General features: G+C 39.6%; 2 protein-coding genes and 1 long non-coding RNA gene across 8 annotated transcripts in view; 1 reads left to right on the top strand and 2 right to left on the bottom strand.

Annotated features, from left to right (window-relative positions):
* Positions 1 to 722: 722 nt before the first annotated feature.
* On the top strand, positions 723 to 22,405 carry ENO4 (enolase 4). 2 transcript variants are annotated; one of them, XM_062635353.1, is made up of 14 exons: positions 723 to 866; positions 3,390 to 3,518; positions 4,416 to 4,606; positions 6,187 to 6,320; positions 8,359 to 8,528; positions 8,840 to 8,965; positions 10,412 to 10,477; positions 11,465 to 11,527; positions 13,437 to 13,604; positions 15,341 to 15,466; positions 17,683 to 17,878; positions 18,808 to 18,875; positions 19,438 to 19,555; positions 22,191 to 22,405. In XM_062635353.1, the coding sequence occupies exons 1-14, from the start codon at positions 723 to 725 to the stop codon at positions 22,337 to 22,339; spliced, it is 1,848 nt and encodes a 615-aa protein (XP_062491337.1). In that variant the 3' UTR covers positions 22,340 to 22,405. The 2 variants fall into 2 exon arrangements, with proteins under 2 accessions (XP_062491337.1, XP_062491338.1); XM_062635354.1 differs by lacking the exon at positions 19,438 to 19,555.
* LOC134172303 (uncharacterized) lies at positions 3,512 to 17,808 on the bottom strand. Its single transcript, XR_009967894.1, has 3 exons — positions 17,667 to 17,808; positions 9,676 to 9,833; positions 3,512 to 3,589 (listed from the first exon to the last, which is right to left on the bottom strand). It is a non-coding gene; the product is annotated as an uncharacterized LOC134172303 (long non-coding RNA).
* Positions 22,406 to 22,876: 471 nt separating the features above from the next.
* Positions 22,877 to 25,330, bottom strand: part of SHTN1 (shootin 1) — a 65,636-nt gene continuing 63,182 nt past the window's right edge. For all 5 annotated transcript variants that reach the window (XM_062635350.1, XM_062635348.1, XM_062635349.1 and 2 more), the window contains one exon: positions 22,877 to 24,821. In XM_062635350.1, the coding sequence (XP_062491334.1) occupies positions 24,611 to 24,821 (211 nt within the window). In that variant the 3' untranslated portion in view covers positions 22,877 to 24,610. The remainder of the gene's footprint in view (positions 24,822 to 25,330) is intronic.

The following is a 25,330-nucleotide window of genomic DNA, read 5'->3' as shown; positions in this document are numbered from 1 at the left end:
TGAAAGGAAAAGAAAACGATTCAGTAGGGATTTTTCTTCATTATCACCCCACCCAGAGAAGCGCACACACAGTGAGCAAAGGTCTACACATATTGATTTTAGAGCTGAGGAAGTGTGCAGCTAACAGCTTTTTAAGTATCTCCATTTTCAGTTACTTCAACAAAATTACCAACTAACAGTGTAACAAAGTGAAAGTTTTTTTCGTAGGAAATTGCAGACTAAAAATGATCATTTAGGTTGTGAAACGTTTCTTTTCATTGAAAGTAAAGGGCTTTTAAACACAGGAGTTACCGGGGCATTTTGCGACGTTCTCCTCACTAGACATTTCACAAACCATAATCTGTCTCTCTGTCAGGATGATAATTTCACACCGTTTTGTTGCTCGGAGACTTTTAAACCTAAAGAGTACCTGCTCCCGGCATTCTGACTTGGATCGCCACAGCCAGCCTGAGGGAAGCGCCGACACGCGCGGTATTAAGGAAACCACCCCACCCCACCGCCCGGCTCTGCAGCACCCAGCCCAGCAGCCCAGCACGGGCAGGGGGTTCATCAGCGGCTCCGCGGCAGCAAACCCCCGTTTACCGACATTCACCCCCTCAGCAGCACCGTGAGGAGACCCCGGTACCTCAGGAAGGGGTGGCGGTACCGGCGCGCCGCTCTCGCGAGAGCTGGGGCAGCCGTCGCCTAGCAGCCAGCCCGGCCTGCACCGCCACAGCCGCGCCATGGAGGCCGAGGCGGGGCAGAGGCTGCGGGCGTTGCGGATGGAGGCGGCGGAGTACTACCGGAGCCACGGAGTGCCGCAGCGGATGGAGGACGCGCTCAACACGCTCTTCCCCCAGCGCCCCGGGGATCTCTACGGGGAGCTGGTAGAGCGGGGAGGGGAAGCAGCGCGCAGCCTTGACGGAAACCCCGCAGAGCCTCCCTCCTCCCGCGCCGGGCTGAGGGGCTGCAGGGCCCGGGGGTTGCTTTCCTCGGCGGGCAGGATGGTCAATTTCCTTCCTGTACTCGCTACAGGGGCGAGGAGCGGAGGGGAGGTCCCCCCGATGCCCGCCGTACCAGGCTTCCCCGCGGCTCCCTCCCAGTGCCCGGCGAGGTGCCGGGCTCTGTACTTGCCCGCAGGCAAAAGGGATGCTGCCTGCTCCTTGGGTTTAGTCAACCAACATGTTGATGAGAGGTGTTCAGCGTCTCCGACTCATAGAATCACAGAATGGTTTGAGTTAGAGGGACCTTATGGCTCATCCAGTTCCAACCCCCTGCCATGGGCAGGGACACCTTCCACTAGAGCAGCTTTCTCCAAGCTGTGTCTGACCTTAGATGGGCTTTGACTCACACAAGGTTTGCAGTGTTTTTACCTTTGTGACCGGTGGCACTCTGATACTGGGCCAAATACATTTCCACAGCAGTGGGGCTTTTGTCCTGTGCTGGTTTTGTGTGTCAACACAAAACCGAAGTAAGGTCCCTTCCAATCCAAACCATTCTATGACTCTGTGTAGGCTTAGGAGGGCACAGATGGATGTCCCTAACAAAGGTGTTGCCTAGCATGGCACTGTGAGGGACCAGTGACAATAGGAGACAGGGTGCTATCCATACTGCAGCTGCTCCTGAGAAGCAAATGGGTCTCAGTGGAAGTGTCAAGAATCAGACCAATTTTATTGTTCCCAGTTGGCAAAATACTGTAGACAGACGTTCTAATGAAACGTTTGTTAGTGGTGATACTGGAATTACCATCACTGCAATAGTGAGAAACTCTTGAAAAAATAAATTCTGGTATGTTCTCTGACGTGAAAGTGGCTGTGGAAGTGAAATATTTCGTTGCATCTTCCACCATTTCCCATCTCCAAGAGTTTTGCTATCACTAGTGGAAGGGACTAGAACTGCTAACACCTTTGCTTGGTGTTTGGCATGTCCTTCTTCTATGTAGCTGCAAGTGTTTCCTGGTTTTCCCATTTGGTATATTCAAGGTTTGGTGACTGTCTCTGATACCAGACTAAAGAATGAAACTAGTAAGGAAGTATGTAATAAACCTCAGGGAGCAACTTAATCCTTTTGTTAAAGCAACATCAGTGTTTATTAAATACCGGCAGAGCCCTGAATAAATTCACATAGTTGGATGATGACTGTTCAAAAGGCCCATTAAAGACCATGTTGGAAGATGCAAGACAGCTCTGCCTGCCAGAAGTCTAGGTTTCCATCTTTCTCATAGATCTCAAAGTGTCCTAACCTAAAATCCCAGATTTCCTATGGAGTAGTGACCCTTAGCTATATCCATTGTCTTGAGTCTTGCTGGTAAGTGCAGCATAACCACAGCTCCTTAAAATCATGCTGGCCTTGTTAGCTCACTTCTAATTAGGAGAGCTGGTCATGGTGATAAATAACCTTACACCAAGTATGTTCTGTAAGAGAGGAAGCTACAAAAGAAGTAGTTATCATTGTTATTGAGAAGCTTCCTGACAAGCTTCTCTTCCAGATTGTCTGCTATGAAGATCTTTAATATTAGTTGAGTGTTGAGACACATGAACATAAGAATGTATGTTCTCATGTACATATGTATTTGATGAAGCAACCTTGAAACATTATTAGATATCTGGGACATTATGTACTTCCTATAAGCAAGAGGTATATTCGAAATATACTTATTGTTTTCCCTGTGTGCAGCATGTACACAATTTTATGCATAGAATTTCACATGAGAACTTTTTCTAAGCAGGAGGATTTGGGTTAAAGATTGGTTCTAGTTTTATTGTTAGGGGAAAAAATGTAATATTAAATCTTAATAACTACCGGTTAATAGATGTTAATAAATAAAAGCATGCCACAAGAATTTTAATATGCCATTAGGATCTAGTAGCATTCTTTACAGATTTTAAAGAGTTACTCTTGGCCAGGATTTTTTTCTTTCCTTATGAGAGAGAAGAGACATGTATTCTTTCAAGATCTTATCCACAAACAAACCCATTATTTTAGAGCACCTCACTGCACAGGGGAGGTGGAGGCTATGTGAATTCTAATAGAAATCAGTTTAATGAGTAGCACGATGACTAATTTTGGTTTTCTCTGTAAAGCCAAGTAAGCTTTGGACAAATGCCTGGTTTTTAGGAGAGTAAAGGAGATTTGGATGCTCACTGCTAACTTTGCTAAATAAAACACGTGTTCATCTAACCTGGATGCAGCTTTGGACTTCCACACTTAGGTATGAGTTGGATCTGTTCCCTGAAATCTCATTCTCAAGGGTATACTACAGAAGTACATGTTCAGTAACAAATATTTTGAATACTGCAACATATAAATGAATTTGCTCAATGGTGGATTTGATTGAAAATACTTATTGTAATAAACCCCTCTTTGCGTAGAAATTGACTTTTAACAAAGTTCTTTCTCTTTCATTTAAGGCTAACTACTTATCTAAATTTTCAAAAGTTCCAGTAATATCCAGATTAGTTGGAAGAAAAGTTCTTGATGGAGTTGGTCAGCCAACACTGGAAGTGGAAACACACTGTACAGTTAGAAACTATGAGAGGGTATGAGCTGCTTCTTCCTGGTTGATTTATTTTAGTAAGGAATCAAGGAGAGGTACTCTTCTACTCACATCCTAAAGAAAAATACGTACAGGTGAAAAACACAGTATAGGTGAAGGCAGGTTTTTACACTGAGCTAATAGGCTGATGTGGGTGATAGTTAAGTCAAACATGATCATCTAGCACCTGCAGTGCAAAATTGATGGTGCATTGCTATCTCTTCCCCAACCACAAATACTCAAGATATTGTGTTTGCAACTCTAGCTGTTCTGGAGTAATTATTTCTGCTTTCTCTCAGCTAAACTAGGGTTCACCTCATTCTTGAATTAAATAGCATTTCTTAGCTATTCACACTATGCAAAGGTAATACTGTTAATGCAGGCAGCACTGTGATATTTGTAAATGGTTTCTTCATTAAGCAAATTCTCTTTTAAGTATCATTCTTCAGCAGTACAGAAAGGTAAGTTTAAATTACTTAAGTAAGACAAAATGTAATTTATCATGAGGGATGTCATCAAGCATGAAAGCTGACGAATCGTGGTACAACAGGCTACCAACAACTGCAATTAAACATTCTAATGACTGTATAGTCTTTAAAATAACTTCATTCTATTCTGGTAACAAAATGTATGTGTAAACCAGCTCTGTCAAGAGGTTTTTACCTAAGTAGCTGTAATTGAGGTAAGAAACTTGAATAACATCTGTGATTACCAGAGATAAGGAAGAAAGGGATGGATGAAAAAGCGAAGCAAACAGTAAACTTGGAGAAAAGTCCTTATAGAGTTGATAAGGACAAATACTTCTTAGTCTTTCAAATGCCATTTCCAAGCGAGAAATCAATAAATAGTGTTTTATTAAATCGAATAGCGGTTTAAACCTTTTAACGTTTTTATTTTGCAGAAGATTTGCTCTGTTGTCATGTCTTCGCATTTCCAAACACTTGTAAATGCTTTACCTGAAACAATTGAAGCTGATGAGAAAGAAAGGAATAACTCTGTTAACACTGCCGTGGAATGGGTCAATGAATCGCTGAGCACAATGTTAAGAGACGTGAAGCCTACTGACCAGGGTGGAGTTGATAAGATGCTTGGGTAGGTCTTGCTTATTATGCAAATTATTGCATTTGAAATATACACCATTAATTTATATTGTAAATTAAAAACATATAAAATATTAAATGTTTTCTACTGTTTTTAAAATATTTATAGAACACGATGTCTCAGGTACATGCACCACATTATTTCCTGCTTTTTTCACAATTATGATATGAAAATCATGCTGGTTTTTACAAGGTTTCATACACGGGATACAAAAATAAAGAGTCCTTAAGAAAAAAATGCTTGGACATGTTCATGAGTCAAAGTTTCCATTTATGAAACTCATTCAGTGCCAGTTTAATTCAGTGGGAATGTTTCTTCAGACTGCTACTCTCCTTCTGTTCATTGCACTGCAGAATAACAGTGATAAAAAAGGCCTCTGTGTGTGCCTTCTGCATTGAGGTAATCCACAGAAAACATATATATATAAAGTTTTCAAGTTCTGGTGGAGTCTTCCTTATGTGCAAGCTACTCCAAAAGGCTTCTTAGTTGAGGCAATTATTTTCTTTGGAAATATAGTTTCTGTGGTAAACATCCATATTAACTTTTTTCATACAAGCATTTCTTCTTGGGAGCATCCCAAAGTGAAATACAATGGCCATGTTTTTCCATCTAAAGAAATATGTTTGGATTTTATAAGTCAAAACCAAAAGAGGTAAGGTAAAATTATCACAGATATATCTGAATGTGTTTTCACAGTAACATTACAGGAGCTACCACGCAACATTAGTGGCTTGCTTCACCCTGGAAGCAGTAATAACATCCTTTGTTGTAGTCAGAAGTGTCTTTCAGCTATATCACTGAGGGAGATGACACAGCCTTAAGGGTAACGATTGGGCTGCCACACTTAACACAGTCTCAAGCAAACAGACCTAATTGCCTTCCATGTGGATTAGCTTTGGGGAAACCTTGATGAAGGGAGTAAGGACTCCACTGGGAAGAAATTCTTCCAAATGAAGTGAGTCTAAATAAGATTTTAATGCCTTGTTTACACTACTTTATATATCTTATATATTTCCTTTGCCTGAATTGGGCGAGTGTGACCCATGACTTTGGGCATGTAATTGAAATTCTGCCGCTTCTGAGCTTGGAGCTGCTTAGATAACCAGTATAGAGCTGATCTATTGGATTAGCAACCTAGGCCAGGCTGCTGTATGTCATGAAGTTATGACAGGACCTGTTAATACAAAAAGCAAATACATCCTTCATGCCAAAATTGTCTGCTCAAAGCTGACTTTCCAACCACTGTGATTTGAAAAGCACACTTTAAGGTTTATTATACTTGCTTGTGTTTCTTTTTGTTTAATCAAAGCTGCAGAAGACTACCTAAAAAAAAATGTCATTTATTGACTTCTGTAGCTTCACACAATGAGCCTATGGCAGAAGCTCAAGTAGATGCCTGTAATCCACCTCTTAGCATGTTCTTTGGCATGTATCCTGTGTCTGCTTGTCACATATCTAACAATATTTTATTAATATTGTAAATATGATGTTATATTGCTAATATTAACAAAATAAATATTAGAATATAATATTTTTAATAGAGACAATAATCTTTATGTCTCTTCCCTCAGTGAATACTTTACAAAAAAGGTAGAGGAAAAAGAAGAAATTCGAAAGCGAGAAGAAAAGGAAAAAGGCGAAGAGTCCCCTTCATGCGTTCCACCAGCAACAGCACTACCTGGGGGAAAAAAAGCAGCAAAACAAGGTTTTATTTTACTTCATTGTAATGTTCTCTGCAATACAGATGTTGATAAGGGTGCTAAAATATTTTCTGAATTATTCTGTGGACACATGACATGATGTCTCACGGTCAATGGTTACTCTCCTAAATCTTCCTGATCACAGCATTTCTGCAGTTTCTACTGCAGAAATGAGAGGGGGGAAAATACAGTTTTCTCATCATTCACATGCATTTCTGCCTTTGTTTTACAGTTGGCTTAGACAGGAGGTTATTAATCTTCAGAGTAAGGAATAAGAATGGAGGAGGATGTAAATGAATAATGAAAATGATAAGGAAAGAAAAGAAAAGGGAATCACAGCACTGAACAGGGAATTAAGATAGAAGTTGAAAAGAATGGAAAGAGGGAGGAAGGGAAGTTTCTTGCTAACACCAAGAAAAGGTGAAAAGCAAAAGAGAAAGAAGGAAGGGCATGAGATGGGATTGATGGGCAGGACATAGTAAAAAGCAGTAAACAATCCTACTAAAGGAAAAAATGGTGTGAGAGGAGGGAAAGAGGGGAAGTATAGTGGCCCAAATTAAAATCCCAGAGGGAAAAAGCACCATATGTTATCTCCATATATGCATCACCCTCATAAAAAAAAAAAAAATATCATTTATTGGAAGGGCAGAAAATTTTGGCAAATTATTATTTCTTATCAGTTTAGTTTCCACTCTCATATACTATTAGTAAAACCTCCCAATTAATATGTTAGGTATGCACACAGTAAATTCACCTTTGAGCTGAAATAGAATCATAGAATCATACAATAGTTAGGGCTGGAAAGGCCTTTAAGATAATCTAGTTCCAACCCCCCTGCCATGGGCAATCTGCAGCTGTCAGGACCATCCAGATATCATTATGTTGTATCTTATACTTTTAGCCAAGCTTCTGCTGACATATATATTACTTGTTATCACTGTGTTTTCTTTATACTTGATTGTGACATTGACTGTAATATTATTGTTATAATCAACGCCTACTATTAACAGCCAATGATTATAAAGCTACTTGTTGTTCCAGACCACTAACAGATGGTGACTTCCAGTAGCAGGTGCTTTCAGAGCATCTATGGTGTAATTTATGCACGTTACAAAGTAGTGTAGTGTGAAGGATCTCTGCGAAACACTGTGCTTTGTCAAAGTCGCTCAGTACTGGATTAGTAGTGTCTATGTATGTAGCTTTTCATCCTCAATGCAAGAAGTATAGAGTCTGTTTATAAGATGAAAATGATGTATTATCTGCTCTGCATATCCCAATTAAGGTCCCATTAAGAACATTTTATCATAAAATACCAGCTGTATCCTGTTGTATTTATCCTTTATTGAAATAAAAACTTGTTCTGCACTCCTGTTAGGAGCCAAAGTAGTTGGTCAGGTTGACAAAAAAGTCCCCAGTGCAAAAGTGTTGGGAATCAGAGTACTTACTGTGGGTTTACATAAGTTTTTACTGTAAAAGTTCCTGTAAGCGCTGTAGGCAATAAACATGGTAGTGGAGACTGCTAGGTTTCAAGCATTTTGGCAGCAGTTACTCTATGAGAAGGAAATAATTCCTTTTGAAAATGTAGACTTGTTTTCTCATTGGAAGACTCAACTATAACAGGACTAAATTTGTTTCACATACATTATTAGAAGAACTCAAGTATGGGAACTCCCAAAAATGAGGTTATTATGTCATTTGCTGGTTTTGCAAAAGCTGAGCATATGAAGGAGAAGGATAAAGAATACTGAAATCATGGTTATGAAAGGAACCTGAAAAATGATACAACATTACTGGATATGAACATAGATAAATAAAACCACAGATTTCAGTGGCTGAACATCTCCAGAAGAAATGGATTTGAAATATATTTGAAACCAGGGTGACATTTGCATATTTATAAGGTCATTTCATATAAAACAACTGATTCTTTTGTAATACATCGGATAGAACTGAAATGACAGTAGCATATTTACATAGAACTGTGATACATAAGCACATGTTTTAAACCAAGAAAATAATTAACTACTAGTCTCTGACTTGTAGGAAAGAAGGTGTCAGTTCCAGAGAAAATGATCCCACCTGCAGAACCCATTGAATTGGTGCTTTGTGGCAGCTTAGCCATTGGGGGAACATCCCTTGCTATAGCTAAGGCTGGTGCCACCATTAACCGTGTCCCGTTGTACTTACATATCTCACTGCTGAAACACAATCAGGTACATGTGACTTTTGTCCTTTTTATTGATTTATTTTATCCCAGTTATCACAATTACTCTGGAATTCTGAAGCCAGTAGTCCCTCGTGACAGTGGTGTTAAATATACTTCATGGAATACACCTTTAAGACCATTGCCAGTAGCAGCCTTTGAACCCTGTGCCATAATTCAAATATATAAATTTTATATATATTTACATTTTATATACATTTATGTAAAGCTGATTTTTAACATTTTTATAAACATTAAATATGTTACTTTAATATTTAATGTTCATTTAACAATTTTATTAATTGGTACCCCCAATTACAGGATTCACCTAAAGAAATGACTCTACCACTCCCAATGGTTACTGTATTGAACTGTGAAAAAACTGCAAAACTGAAATTAGTGAAAGAAGTTATGCTTATACCACCAGTTCATTTATCATTCAAACAGGTACTATTTCATTTATGTTCATATGTATGTATTCTATAGACTTAATATCAACTATATATGTACATGAGTACTTGGAACTTTGCAATATAATCCTTACAATCTTTCATTTCCTTGTTTGCTTGCAAGGCCAAACTTTGAACAAATGTTAGTGCAGAATTCTAATACTAGGAACATTAATAGAAGTAAATAGATGAAGACTTAAAAGTAGGTACATGAAGATTTCAATTTAAAAATGTATGTGCTAGAGGAAAAAAAAAACTGCATTGAAGATGATGTAGGGCAATTGTGTTACACAAGCAGGGATTTTAATTTTGTTTCGATTGTGATTTTACATTATTAGATTATAAATAGTATCAGTTGACCACACAAAACAACAAAACTCTTAAATTCACAGGAGAGCCTAAAATCTTTGGGAATACATTGCTTTTAAAATGACATTGTGAAGATAGAAGGGAATACAAAGCAGAACAAAAACTATTCAAGGGGCAAGAAGGATGGTTGATCCAGTCTGTCAGCCTGGATCAACCTTCTCTTTTTGTTTAGCCATGTGTTGCATTAAAGAATGTATCTGCACAAGATGCCTACGTTAGGGCTGTGATTTCTACTTTGTATGCTGGTGACCTGAACAAATTGCTGAGCTCGATTCTCTTTTTCCTTTAACTTTATAGAATTGTCACCAAGAGCTCTGAATAAGGGTGCTAATTCTGTACTTTTCAAAGACAGAATGCCTCCTAGTGCTCATGGGAGAGTAGCAAGCTGTTTGCTGCATTGCAAAAACCGTAGCCATTCGTCCTGTGTTGGTGTGTTGTCAGCTCTGACTGACTTCTGCCCTCTTCAGTATTCCTTTGCTGGCACAGTTGAAGAAAATCTGAAATGGGATTTATGAAGTTAGCATTAAACTTTTACTAGCAAAAAGGGAAAAAGGGTCTTACACTAAAAGCAATGGATTCATTTAATCAGAGTGTTCCTCATTCCCATTTTAAAATTAAGACAGCGATTTCTTTTTCCCTGCTTCCTGGGAATGTTCTGAAGGTAAATACATTCAATCTTGCCAGTTTCCAGTTAGGAAGTCTTAGATAGAGTTACAATTGTGAAAAGTGATTATCAACTTTCCATTCCTCAGATATTACACAGACTGAGGTAACGCTACATGTTAGATTTGGAAAGGCTTTCTTTTGGAGAAGAAGAGACTACTTTTCTTGCCGTCCCATTGAGCAGCATGACTAAATACTCATGTTCATGCCACTGCTACTAACCCTTTCTCATTTGACACTTGATGCATTTTTTGGGTGGGGAGGATTGCATTTAGGAAGCTTATAATAGTTTTGGGGTTTTTTTAAGACTTAAGATCTACATCTACAATAAGTGTTCTCTCTCATCTGATTTAACCTGCTAAAAAGGAAATAATTTATCTTCCTTTTGAAGATTACTGTTGTTTAATTTCAGGGCTTAGAAAGAGCTCTGGATATTCAGAAAGAATTTATGAGACTGTTGGATCTGCTAAGCAAAGAGGTACAATAAGAATGTGCAATAATAATGTGATGTACTTTGTTTCGTCTTTCTGTTTCTATTCTCTTTTTAAGATTAAATACGGAACATTTAGCCTGTTATCAGGCTTTGTCTTATGGCACAGGTTAGAAGATGTGTTTCTCTGACAGATGAATAAGCATTGGCCATTTGGTGATATTAAATTAACAAAGATAATATAAAACAATGTTCTAAGCATAGTAAGACCTTCTGGTTACCTGAAAAAGTATCCTGGGAGTGAATGGTATCACAGTGAATATACAATATATGGTTCTGTTCTTGCTAAGTCACACCCAGCTACACACAATGTGAATAATATTCAAGGTGCTGTTGCTGTTAGAGTCTACATTATAATTTCTGAGATCCCCTGTATTTTTGATAGACTTGGTGAGAATCTTTGAAACAATGGTTGAAGTGATGCCCATGTAGAAATGAACATTTCTATACAGGTTTAGGGGAGACCTTATCACCATGTTTCAGTATTGAAAGGGTGGCTACAAAGAAGATGGAGACTCTCTTTTTACAAGGGGTCACATGGAAAAGACAAGGGGTCATGGGTACAGTGAATCCCAGGGAGATTTAAGTTCAACACAGGAGGAAAATTTTTCACAACGAGAACAATCAACCACTGGAATAATCTCCCCAGGGAAATGGTGGATTCCCCACCATTGGGCACTTCTTAGATTCAGCTGGACAGGGTGTTGGGACAACCAGTCTAGGTTTGCCCAGAAAGGTTGGCCCAGATGATCCTTGAGGTCCCTTCCAACCTGGTACTCCATGATTCTGAGATTTGAAATGAGTTACCACCACAAAATAAAAGTGGATAGCTGCTGATAGTATTCAAGACAAAACAGAAGCTATATCCTAACAAATATTTGCAATCTCTTTAGGCCAAAATTCAGTCCCTTTATTTGTATGACTTTTTTGGACTTTTCCATGGAATTGATTTCTTTCTTATTTTACCACCACCAGCCCAGTCCTCGAGCAGCAGACAGTAAGGAAGGAAAAGCACAAAATACAAGGAAGAAATCTGTGGTAAGAAAAGAGACTTTCATTTTAAGCCTTCAGCATAGTAATAACAGCAGGGGACCAAAATGTTCTAAGGAAATGAAGCATTAATCTACATTACTGCTTTGGAAAGGTCAAGGCAAAACTTTTAAATGTTCCAGATGCTCGTATCTTACATAGTAATTTGGATTCTTCTGGCCATACCTTCCCTTCCTGTGGAACAATAACAGAAAGGGGAAATTCTTCTGGAATCTGGTCTTTTTTTTTTCATATACAGATCCTGGTAAATTATCCAAACAGGCATTTTTCAGGGCTATAGTGCCAGGAGAGAATGTGCCTTTTTGACCGTGTAGGCCATAAAACTATAACCTGTAAGATTTGCATATTGTGCTGTTTCCTGACTCAGGGAGCATAACTCCCCTCTTAATCATGCTGCATTAAGTTCTCAGTTCCTGTTTCAGGTTATAGATAGTGGCAGATACAAACCAGGAGCTAAAGGGCAGCACTCCCAATGTGCACAGGACATTATTTTATATGACTCAGATCACTTCAAAGCCTGTAGTTTATAGATGAGTTTTCCATCTAATGGGATTGAAACGCCATGTGGGTTTTGCTCTCCATTCTGAAACGATTAAAACATTATCAGGTAAGAATTGTTGCTCTTGTTGAGTATGAGCAAAAGAGAGGATGACCTGAAGTTTTCCTATTCTTTTGCTTAAACACAGAATTCATCATCATTAAGCAGTGGGTAATTTCCACATTCTTATCACAATATATACTGAAGTCACAAGTTAAAACGATTCCATAAGATCTGCATAGGGAAACAATCCATTAGATTCTCTGGAAAAAAAAAAAATCCATTTATTTCAATAGGAGAAAGCTAAAGGCGACAGAAGTGAGACTGAATTTTAAACTGATAAAAGCACCATGTTGGTTTGAACTTTTTTTTTGGGGGGGGAAAGGGAAAATTACAAAGTAGACAGTGAAGAAGAACCTGTTTAGGTTGTAGAAGGTTATAGTATAGATAGAAAGTACTATGTGCTATAGTATAGACAGAAAAAATGGTTTTATAAAGATCATGCTTTTAATAGAATGAACAAGGGTACCTAAGGGTACCAATGGAACATATGGGTACCTTGAAACTCACATGAAAATGCAGACTTAACCTCTGTAGTTCATTCTCTAATTCTTGTCAAAACCGATGCTTTCCAATTGTCGTTTCCAGTCTAACCTAGGATTATATCCTGCTGCTTTCTGGGCGACTTAAGGTCACTCTTCATAATCCAAAATTCACAGGCTTTAAAGTCAAAAATCAATGTTTGAAAAACCTACAAAAAACCCTCACAATAGAAGGACACATGAAAGATTTTCTTGATACAACTCTGCTTGCGGCTCATGTCCAGGAACACTGTTCCTGAGGCAGACAACTCTATGCAGCTGTGCTTGAGGTATTTCCCCTCTATGAAATTTGTTCCTTCTAGAAGTCCAGGAAGATTCTAGTGTTTCTCGAACACTCCATCGAAGCAATATCAAAGCTGTAGTTGAGGATAAATGAGTAAAAGCTGTTTAAAAGTAGAGATTATGTTTTTGTTGCAAAGAGATGGTCCACAGTACTGTCAACTTTTACACAGCATCCATAGCAACTCAGTGGTTGTTAAAAATGTGTTTAGTATCTTTTTGTAAGCCAGTATTGGCTGTGTAAGTACAAGAACTACGTGATTGGACATATTTCCAAACACAGTTATCTCTCTACTCGTTAGCACTTGATCATCGCTAATTCATAGAAAATTGCCCTTAAAGTTGCCAATGCAATATCTGAGAACAGATTTATGTTTTGATGACTGAATGCAGACTGAAATGACAGTGAAAATATATATACAAGTATAATATATATACATGTGTGTACGTAAAGTGATTATTTTTGTTTTACTTGCAGCAACAAGCCTCAAAAAGAGTATCACACTTAGGATGCCCAATAACAGGATGTGATAATCTAGAACAACTGCTACTCCTAATGCAAACAGCTTGCGACAATAGAAGCCTGCAGTTAGGAAAAGATATGTACTTAGCAATAAATTGTGCTGCTCATGAATTAATGGATTATGTAAGTTATTTTCAGCATCTATTTTGTTGTTCTTTCAAAGAAATATAGCTATTTGTTAACATTATTTAGCATTACGTTGCAAACTCACCTTGAAGCTTCTAACTCCATTTTTTAAGGTAGCAATCAAGCAAACCAAAAGAATTGTCTCTGCATTTAAATCAGTCCTACAAGTGTAACAAATGTGTTACTGGCTTGTGAGTGCAAGGGCTGAGACATGCAGACATCCTTCTGGTAGCCTGGTGCGGTGGGAGCAGGGAGAATGGATGTATTCCTCCTCCCCAGCTGCACCAGCATACTGGCGGCATGGAACAAGGCTCACTGGACCAAGGCAGACCCCCATTATAGCTTTGTCCTACGTGCATAAATCTCTGTTCCTTTCATGATTTGACTTTAATCATTGAAATGGTATAAGCCGGACTGCACCAGCCAGGTTTAGTCCTTTTCTCTGTTTAATTATTCATTCAGATTTTTCAGATCAGCCTGGGTCAAATATAGCAAACTCTTTAATGGGCAAATACCTCTGTTTACCAGCTCTGTTTGACAAACCAGCTTCAGCTCGCATCACATCTTAGACAATTTTGAATTCAAGTATTAAGCAGCAAATCCTGTTTTGATGTTTGTTGTTTTTTGTTCATTTCACCACAAGGTATAAATGAAATAATTCTGTCCTATCCACCTTACTTTCAAGGATGAAGAACAAGAGATTATTTACACAAGTGTACTTCTGCAATTCCTTAGCCCCGCTACATGCTTATTTCTCCATTATACTACACTACATCTGTTGTTTAATTCAAACAACCTTAACTTTCCTGTCATAGTATGATTCTGTACCAACTAAGATTCATCTCATTGTGTATCCACATTAACCTTTTAATTCTGATTTTTAGTTGATATTTATCTGCAGCTGAAGTCTTAAAAGTTCTTGCCCCTTGTTCCAAAATTAATCAGATTTCTCTCTAAGCAGAGAAACTTTCTATTCCATTTAATATCTAAAGAGGTTAATTTGGGTGTACTATAGTGACTAATATCTTTTGTTAAAGCAGTTGTTGGTTTCCGGACAGTCTGGTGTCTGTATCCCATATACAAGAACAAGAAAAATCTTAACCAGTGAGTTACAGTTACTCTCTAACTTTCTGTTACTGAACTGCTGAAGTCACTAAAGCAGTAGCTATTCTGGCACTGTCTGCCAGTCTGCTTTTAATAATCCTGCAGTTTGTGCCTCCCATAATGATGACACTCATTTTAAACTAGCCCTTTTTGAGAGGGGTGAAGGCCAAGGAAAGGCAGCACCTACGTTTTGAGCACTGGAGGTGCACTCTTTTCCCCTAGCAATATTTTCTTTATGAAATAAGGACCCAAAGTTAGCTCTGGGGGGAAGTGATTAATGAAGTTTTTCATGCAAGATTCAATAAAAATGTCAAAGATCGATAACTATCATAAAGCAGTGTAAAATGGGCAGTGTTCCCTAAAAATGCTGAAATAGATCTCCTTTGGTTTAGCAGTGGCATGGTTCAGAGATTTTGGCATGAGCCCCCTGGCAGAGTTTTCTATAACAATATGCTGGGCACTTACATGCAGAGTAAAGCAGACAAGTGAATGGGGGCTTATTGAAGAGCACACAACCCACTGCATTGATAGGGATACTGGTGTCACAAGAGCTGTGTGCTTACATTAGCACTCTGGTTTTTAAAGCATTACCTTCCTTATGTTTTATGTGTTTTTACTTTACTTTCTAGAGTAAAGGCAAACATGAAATACTCACTGGAACATTCAAAAGCCCTGATGAAATGATTAAGATGTATGTGGAGCTGACTGACAAATTCCCTTTTATTATTGCATTAATAGATCCCTTAAGAAAAGAGGTAAGATACCACAGTACAGTCCTTAGGAAGCTGATAATACTGTTTGGTGGGAAATCACTGAACTTTTCACATGTTTACAGAAAAGAAAATACAAAGCTTCTGCTTTTGGAGTCATTCAGCATAAAAATATCACTAGAAAAATTATCAATTCATTTGCGTATTTGTAACTGACAATAACTCTAAATCTTTCTATACTTTTGACACAATTCCTGATGGAAAATAATCCTGGCATGAACAGGAGGTGGTCAGTACAAACATTTTAAAGAATTATAAGAAAATGCCTTTTTTTCCCTGAACAATTGTGCCATTTTTATTACATTTTCCTTACATTTTGTTACATTATTTCCATAATTCAAATTAGAAAATAAAATTATAAAATTCAAGTTATATTTTGCTGATTATATTATAGCTAAAATTATAGCTGTATATTCCTTAAAATCCCTCAAAAAAAAAAGATTGCTGCTGTTCTTCATGACTGAGATTTATTCCCAAAGCCTGACCAAGCCTGTCACTGGCAGCATTGTGCGACAGGGATTAAAGTGATTGTGAGATCTCATGTATTTCCTATTGCGATCAAAGTTAGAGGAGTTAATTTAGTGTGGCTAATAGATTATAACAATAAAGTAGAATACTGTTAAGCATGTTATCGAGTTAGAGATGGGTGAAAGAAACAGATTGCATAACTCTATTAGCATTTCTACATAGCTAAGATTGTTTCCGTGCATTACACAATAGATCAGGACTTAATTGTAGCAGAACCCACAATTGCAGACCTGGATCCTGCAGATGCAGAACTTCATAAAAATTGCTCTTGCTGTTGAACTTTACACATTATCTTCTTTAAAATAAATATGAAGCTGTTGTTTTCATGAACAAAACATGAAGGCTGTGACTAAAGGGGAAGCAGAGTGAGGTTGTCTTTGTGAATCTGCCCAGTGAATAAATAATTCTAAACCAGATGAACTGCAAAATCCATCTGAGTTTATTCTTAACTGGAACTTCAGAAGTTCATTTTTCAAGTCTCTGTGTTAATTGTTACCTCACTGTAGTTAGCCCTGTCTTCCTGCACTGCTTCTCTCTGACTCTCTGAATTACCCGTGTTCCAAACCACCAGCTTATTCCCCACTCCTGCCAGGGCTGCAAACTTCCATGATAATCCTTATGAAGGAACAATTACAATATGCAAATCCGCAGAAGAACTTTCACAGATAGTGAAGCGCAGTTGGGATTAGAATACTACTAAGGGACATGCCTCTCCTGCTCCTCCCCTCACTCCCAAATCTATAAGGTTTGCCCATGCCACATCTTTGCCACAGATCATTAAGTCCTTGAGGCTTAGTTCTGGTACCAGTTCAGCAATTCATTGCCAGACAGCAGAGTGTTTGAGTTTTAACATTTGTTCAGGTGTCAAAAGCTTCATTTTCACTTATGTGTGGGCTTGAAATCCTGAGACGAACGGACCCTTACACAGATTGCAGCTACATAGGTACAGAAGTCTGTCTGATCTGCAGATAAAGAATTATTACTGGCAGAATGATTAAGTAGAATAGTAATGTTTTTCATGTGATAACTCTACATTAATTAATAAATTTCTGCTTTCAAATTATTTACATATCCTTGTCCTTTGTTTATCCTTAAATCTCAGTACCATGTGGGCAGCGCATTAAAAATCAAGAAACAAAACCCCTAAAGCCCCAGAGCTTTGCTGAAAGCGAGCGTTGCAGTCTGCTGTTCTCTCTGGCTTAGCCTTGCAGCTCTGCTCATCCTGTCTCTATACATGTCATTGAGTCTATGACTGCCTCCAGTTTCAGTATTTTATATCCAAACAAATATTAGGACACTTAAAATGTTAACATAAAAATGAGTCCTCTGAATAAAACAGTAGAAAATTATTTGATACTCCATTAAAATGGAATAAATTTCAGGAAGGAAACCAAAATAGCAAACTCCTAGAGTTAATTTATATGGAAATATTTTAAACTATACTTGTATGCAGCAAGGTTTGAGTAATTCCAGATCAGCATTTATGTTTTCTAGCAAGACCTTAAAATTCAAGCAAAATTCCAGTAGCATGTTTTTCATAGCTGGACAGATTTAAAATACAGTATAAAATATGTTTATATGAAGAGTAGCTTTGGGATTAAATCCAAATTTATTCTTTATCTCGTTCAGTTTAGTTTTATAAACTCCAGTTATTTACCTGATTCTTTGTGCAGGACAGGCAGCAATGGAGTAACATATGCTGTGCTCTTGGTTCCAAATGTTTCCTGATTGCTGAAGACGCTGCCACGTATATTTCCAAACTTAAAATTGACCAAAACTTAAATGTACCAACGTGCAGTGGTGTTGTCCTAAAGTATATTAACCAAACTAAGGTCTCAGACCTCATAGAACTTACTGGACTTCTAGATGGTGAGTAGAGTGGGGGGGGGGAAGGCTGTCTGTCAAAGCTACAATAAATAGCATGGAAATACTACATCATTTTATGTAGTTAGTGCCACTTCTAATTTAGAAACTAAAGAAGAAACTAACATTCACGTTTTGATTCACAAATCTCTGTTCAGGAACTTAAACCGGCATTCAGTGCCTAACTACAGTAAATGAATACACTGTGATGTTTTCAGTGTGGGTGCCCTTTGACACTGCAGCCAAGTGACATACACTAGATATCAGAATTCAACAAAATAAAGATGTAGTTGAGTAATCTGAATTTTAACTGCTACTAGTATTAATGATTAAGGAATCCAAACAAGTACAAACTGTTTAAAACTGCAGTTTACTACATTCTTGACTACATATTGCTGAGCCTGTGTGGTAACAGTACTACGATCTTGGCAGTTTCAATAGGGATTTCTCTTTCTATCCCTTTTTCTTTATTCATTTTTATACAATAGATGGACAAATTTAATATATCTATTTGTTCCAAAAGCCCAGAATCACTATATCAAAGCAAGTAAATAGCAACTTAAAGCTTTCATTCACTCAGGATGATAAACTCCTTTTTTATACTGAATAAAAATCATTACTGTAAGGAGCACATTTCAAATGAACAGAGCAGCCTCCTAGCCTGTAAGAATACATTACCACACAGATCAGTGAGAGACAGGAATCAGGTTGGAATGTCAGAGATGCCCTTCTCCACGCTGGAAATAAACCATAGCGTTAATGCAGCAGACTTACAGAGTTTACATTTAGGTGAGCTGGGTTTCCATGGGTTTACTCCTCTTTGCATTTAAGTTTTGGTAGCCCAAGGATAAAAAAGAATGCAAAGTCCAAACAATTTCTATGTCAGATACGTAAAATATACTCTAATGAAGTTTTTCCACTCCCGTTATGTGCAGGTCAAAGACAAATTACCATATTAGGAAGCCCAGATGGAGAATCTTCTGATGATAGCCTTGTGGATCTGGTACGTATTGAAAGCTGTTCAATTGCAGAATTGCCAAAACACTGCTTTTAACATGAACTGGTCTTTAAAGAGAAAGCCTCTTTCTGCCTGAGAAAGAAACAACGTTTTACAAAATGGGCTTTTTCTTGAGAGTTGCTTTTTTTTTTTCTCCCCCCACAGAGTGTTAATCTTTGAGTTTAAAGAGAGCACACAGGAAATTTGCCAAGGCAGGGAGGATATTCAGAAGTGTGTGTGATCTGTTCGGTTGCATAAAAAACCCTGAGTTACTTCAAACATTTCTGAGTAGTAATAATATTTTAGGCAAAAAACTCCTTCACACCAATATATCGAGTCTTTTTGGATCAAAGCTCCATTTGCAAATACAGTTTCATCCCATATGCCAGTGAAAATTATTGTTTGCATACGACCAGTCTTTCACGAAGGGATTTTATTTCTCCTTAGAGGAGGGGTTTTATCTGTAGAAAGCTGCGAGTGTTAAATTAGGAGCAGGATACCATGTTTAATCAGGGAGAATGCCTTCCCTTCCCCAACTGTAGTTTTAAACTGCACTTTCTCATTTAAGGCTGTCGGACTGGGTGCCAGGTTCATCAAGTTGGGAGGTCTTGCCCGCGGAGAAAGGGTGACCAAATACAACCGCCTTCTTGCTATAGAGGAAGAACTGGCCGAGAATAGAACGCTACGTATGAGCTTCTTTCTTACTTTGTTTTCAGCTCGCAATGAATACGGGAACAAAGATTGGAGGGAGAATGATTGAAACTGCACCACAGGAGGGAAGTGAAATCAAAAGACTATAAATAAGCGCTGACAAAAAAAAACGTAGGATAGCACTTGCCACAATGTATATTGTTGTCCTAATGGATTATCTGTTTACTGAATGTTAAAATAGACCCCTTCTTGAGGAGTAGCCCACATTAAGCTTTTCTCCAGAATTAATTGGTTGGAGTCTTGAAGCCCACAGTGCAAAAAGGAACAAAACAAAACCCATGCATGTAACATGCCGAAAAGCTGCCAAAATGGAATTTTAGGCCAAATACCCCACCTCCCTGGAGCCCCTAAACAGATATTGCTAACAAAACTTCATTTCACAACCCTCCTTTGTGCGTTACATTTCCAGCAGAATGTGTTTGGAAAGCTCCAATTGCATAGGGAAGCAGGAAATAAAACCCAAGAAAACCTGAAGCTGGCAATGCACATTCAGCCTGAGCCACTCGTACGCATCTGCCTGCGTTTCAGCATCTGCATCTTCTTTTTACACCCTTAGCTACCCTGTTAAACGCTTAACAGTTCATTAGAGGCACTGCTCACTTGCTCAGGTATCAATCAAGGCAGAATAAAGGCATACAGGCTGAAGGGGAAGCAGAGACAAGGGGAGGAAGAAAGGAAGGAAAGGGTTTGCAGGAATTGCATTGTGCCAAAGAAAAAGACACATGAAGGAGAATTTAAGTCATTTTACCCTCTTATTTCTCATCATTTTCAATGTGCTATACACAGGGTAGCAGTACTTGACATGCACACTATAGAACAAAGTTTTTATGTTAGAAGAATTTGTACTGAAATCTGAGTTGCTGAAATCTCCCCCTTGCTCATGTATAACCTGATAAAGAAACAGAAGAGCAGAAATTCTTCTTTTTGCTAAGAAAGTGGTTTCACAGAATGCACTTCTCAAAAAACAAGACAGATAATTACAGAACTATAAATCTGAGCTGCCTCAGGCATAGTAATGTGTTCCCTATTCAAATGGTATAGTCTAAACAAAAGAGCTTGAGTTTGACAAATATTTAGACCTATATCTCATAAAATGAAAGAGCAACAATTCCCCACGCCGTTAATCGCTTGGCAGCAATAAAATCAGTAACTAAATCAACAGCAGGGAAATATTGAGATAGGGCGTCTGAGCTGCATACCAAGCTCTTCATTTGCCTGCGCTGTGAGCCGTGGAATACACCAGAGAGCTGGGAAGTCGAGGGCTCTCTAAGTGGCTCATGGATGGGAGGTGGCACTGGCCCATCAGGAGTTGTCACCCTGGAGTGGCTGCAGGGGGCCTGCAGCTGGGCCAAGGAGTACCCCTACATTGGGCAAGCTCAGGTCTCCAGTGCCTGGTCCCTGCTCCCTACAGGTCAGTCCAAGCCTTAGCCTCAGTGCAGCCCCTCTGCTGGCGTGTGCATCAGTCGCTGGGTTCACGTGGCTGTTGCGTGTGAGCTGCTCGCAAGAGGAATCGGAGAATCCCAGACTGGTTTGGGTTGGAAGGGGCCTTAAAGCTTAACCAGTTCCAACCCCCTGCCACGGGCAGGGACACCTTCCGCTGGAGCAGGTTGTTCAAAGCCATGAATCACACACTAAGAAGTAGTCTGTACTACAAGGGAACATACAGCTGAGCCATGTCGGGGTGGGCACTTGTGCCTGTGGCAAAGCAGTGAGTGAGGTGGTGAGGTAAGGGAAAGGAGTCTCACAGAGCTGGGGAAAACAGCAGTGAGAAGATGATGAAGTGTTAGTTTCAGGAGCAGTGGCTGAGTGTGGGCTTACATGAGGTTGTGACAGGCCAGGGTAGAGAAATGGCATGGTCAGCTGAGGGGAACTTCTGCAAGAGCAGCACTGCAGAGTAAGATGGGTGTTCAAAACAAGGGCAGCAAGATGATTAGTGAAGAAGGGAATGTGCAACAAACACCCCAGCTCAGGCTGCTGTCCACCATGCCCTGTAATCAAAGTGCAGGCCTGGTGCTCCTTCATTTATAAGGACCATAGGAGGGCCACAAAAATGCTGGAGCAGCTCTGCTCTGGAGCCAGGCTGAGAGAGCTGGGCTGAGTCAGCCCGGAGAAGAGAAGGCTCCTGAAGGGGAGACCTTAGAGCAGCTCCAGTGCCTAAAGGGGCTGCAGGAAAGCTGGAGAGGGGCTTGGGACAAGGGCCTGTAGGGACAGGACAAGGGGAATGGCTTTAACCTGCCAGAGGGGAGACTGAGATGAGCTCTTAGGCAGAAGCTCTTCCCTGTGAGGGTGCTGAGGCGCTGGCACAGGGTGCCCAGAGAAGCTGTGGCTGCCCCATCCCTGGCAGTGTTCAAGGCCAGGTTGGACACAGGGGCTTGGAGCAAGCTGCTCTAGTGGAAGGTGTCCCTGCCCATGGCAGGGGGTTGAAACCGGATGAGCTTTAAGGTCCCTTCCAACCCAAACCACTCTGTGATTCTATGACCAGCTTGTAAAGGTGTTTCCAGGCTCTCATAAGCATCACATATCCCTGGTAAAAAAATCCAAGTGCGCCAGAGAACATTACAGGAAACCAGATTCCAGCAAACATTAATTTTTTTTTCTCTTCTATTTCAGGTGAACCAACTCTTGAATTTATTGCTTTTCCTTATGAAACACAGCCAGAAGAACCTTCTGATGAACTCGCTCCCTCCACAGCTCTCCTAGACAGCCCCACAGGTTCACAGCCTGTCTGCACAGCTCCCGGCAAGCAGCATACTGACTGACCCAGGTTGTCAACATTCACTTCTGGATAAATTCCTAAAGAAAACCCTGTTCTAGTAAGAAACTCAGATACTAACTCTTCTTTAATCCATTTTAAAGGCATTTAAATGGTAGTAGCTTCCCTTTTCCACTGCTTTCAGCTGAAACTAAGTTAACTGAGCGGTGGCTGTAGTCTGAAAACACCCCCAAATTCTGTGCTGTATTTACAAACTGACCAAACAAATACCTCTGTGTTAAGTCCAAAACTAAATGTTTGTTTTGGGAAAGTGGAAATCTCTCTCCACACAAAGAGCAAGCTATTGACAAACAGTAAAAAACCAACAACAAAGCCCTTGACTGTTATCCTGCTCCATCTCCCCCCCCCCACCCAGCACTCTCAATGCTGCTCTTGGAGCCTACATGGGGAGCTGTGCTCCAGTTCTAGTCAACATCAGCACAAGTGCATCTGTGCAAACCCCAAATGTAGGGCACAAAGCTGTAATTGGCATCGCCAGGAAGCCTCAGCCGCAGACAGGGAGTAACAAGTCAACTGCACAAGGTCTGGGAAACTTGTCAGGAGTCTTTTTAATAAGCACCAGAGAAGAGATAAATAAGTAATTGATGTCCGAGGTAACAAACAGCTCAAGTGAAAGAAAGAGTCTTTAAAAAACTTGTGGGTTTGGTACCATTTGAAAATTAGAACATATAATACAGAAGCAGTAATTCCAGAGGAAAAATACATATATAAAATGTTGCATTTTAAATTCAGTGTAACAGATACCCAAGAGAAAAATGAACCACCAGACCCAATCCCCGACCCCCCAAATGGGGATATCAATGAGAGACAAATTTCCCCAAGTTTAGGAATTCTCGGTAGTCCTGTAATTAGACCAAGTCCAAGATTTTCTCAGCAAACATGCAAAAAGCACCAAAGAAGATGTGAAACTACCACACTCGTTACTATCATTTTATTGGTAGGGAAAGCACCAGACAGTTGCATGCAGAGCCAAACCACCAAACTCAGAACATTCACCCATCACTACTATCACTGTTTCAAATCATGAAATAAAAAAGAATCCAAGTGCATTCAAGTACTTGACCACCCAATTTCAGTTACACCCACCTTTAGGTAAATCCCTGATTACATTTGTTTGTTCGTTATAAAAGGATGAGATACCGTGTTGGATTTAAGAAGAGACTACAATGGAATGTGAGTTGGCAGTGGAGGGAATGGGTGACATACCTGTCCCACTGCCTTCACAGGAAGTAAGGGCTGAGGGAAACAGGGATTTGTGTTATCAAATACAGACATCTAAAGTGTTACCTCATCAAGTAATTAATGCCGCCAGTGTGTACCAGCTGCAAAGCAAAGGCTGATCTGTTAGTGCTGCAGCTTTCAGCTGGAAGCTCTCAAAATGCTGATGCCAAATAACTTGGTCCCAGGATGAGTGAATCCCAAATGTGCTCCATGATCAGGGAGCCTAGGATAAGTTGTTCTTTTGCAGTTTTAAGTGCAGACTCCCCTTGCAGCAGTTCCACACTTTGCTGTGTACACTGAAACAAAACTCAGGATGTAAATCATCCTTTGAAAAGCTTTTCATCCAAATGAGAGCACCAGCTTCAGCTCACACACTTCTGGCTTATCATCACCAGAAGTCTCGGTACCAAAATAATGCTGCACTGCCTCTGCTTTTCAGTCCCTGACCTGGCTGGCCACTGGGGAGTCTGAAACAGACATGGTGTGCTTGTGCTTTCAGCTTCCTCACAACAGCCTCTGTGGAGAGGGCAGGGAGGAGACCTACGAGGTCCTGGTTTAAGTAGATACCAAAATACTTTCAAACCAATGTGTCCAAACGCTGATGTTTTTACTAATGGGTAACCCCCCACTGTACAGCTGATATGTGTGTTATCACCTTCATAGGGTCTAACCCAGACCTGTGCAGTTCAGAAGGGCTGCAAGGGGCTTCTGGCAAGCTTTGGAATGGACAAGGCATCTTCTCAGTAAAAGAATAATTTCAAAAGCCTTTTCAAGTACAGTTTAAAGTAAAGGTAACTGACCCTATCTAAGAAAATAATAACCATAGCTGCAAAATTAACACAGAAATGGGATTTTGAGGGATATATTGTTATGTAACACTTTAAAGCATGTAACAAAACTGCAGTACAAAAGACCATTTCAATGTCTATTACTGAAAACCAGTTGAAGAACAGACCGCAGCCCCTAGTAACACACCTAAGCAACCCACATGTCCTGATAATGATTCCCAAAAAGTTACAGCCTTTCCAAACAACAACTAACAGTTAGAGCTGTCTGTTTCTTTGATTTTCCCAACAGTAGTTTCTTTATGCAGGGGCTTGAGTTTTCCTTCTCTCATTTTGTTCTGGCTCAGCGCGGCTTCAGACATCTGCTCCCCACTGGTGGAAACGGGATCTAAAACCACCACGGATTCTGTCTCTTTTTCACCACTAGAAGCTTTTCTTGTGAATTCTGGATGACTAGTTGATCTAAAGGGAAAAGAACACATGTATTTATACTTACATAAATATATATACTCATATAATACAGAAAACAGTTCACATATTTAGGAGAAAGAATATAAATATACAGAAGAACATTTCTATTTGTAGTAGCACATACGACCAGGATAGGTCTACTCAACTAGTAAACAGATTTGTAGATTTAACAGCTGTTTCAAAGAGAGTGTAGTGCACTAAATGCAAGTCACATTAACCCCTTCTGAACCATGGAAGGTGCTGAACAGGAAAAATGAACTCACAAGGCACTGAGTAAACCCTTACACTATGAAAGAATCAGTTTAAACATAGCCTTTAAGAATTCATTTTCTCTCTGCTCATGGGTTTAGGTTCCCCCACGTCCAACAGAGCAGCTGCTCTGGAAGGAAATGCTACCAGTTCCTAATAGTCCTGCAGCCCAAAGCACGGCTGCTTCTCCACACCTCCATCCAGAGCAGCTTACACAGGGCTTTCACTACTACGCTCTTCCATACCACAGG

Source organism: Pezoporus occidentalis, unplaced genomic scaffold (genome assembly GCF_034315485.1).
Source record: "Pezoporus occidentalis ecotype Australia unplaced genomic scaffold, CSIRO_AGI_Poc_V1 ctg45, whole genome shotgun sequence".
NCBI classification, from domain to species: Eukaryota; Metazoa; Chordata; class Aves; order Psittaciformes; family Psittacidae; genus Pezoporus; species Pezoporus occidentalis.
The sequence above is the reverse complement of the archived record's forward strand: the minus strand, read 5'-3'. Positions and strand labels throughout refer to the sequence as shown.

Excerpts from the sequence above, each read along its gene's own strand:
- ENO4 (XM_062635353.1), top strand. The coding sequence starts at position 723 with ATGGAGGCCGAGGCGGGGCAGAGGCTGCGGGCGTTGCGGATGGAGGCG. Across the intron at positions 15,467-17,682 it reads TAGATCCCTTAAGAAAAGAG|GACAGGCAGCAATGGAGTAA; the intron begins GTAAGATACCAC and ends TTCTTTGTGCAG. Across the intron at positions 19,556-22,190 it reads GGCCGAGAATAGAACGCTAC|GTGAACCAACTCTTGAATTT; the intron begins GTATGAGCTTCT and ends CTTCTATTTCAG.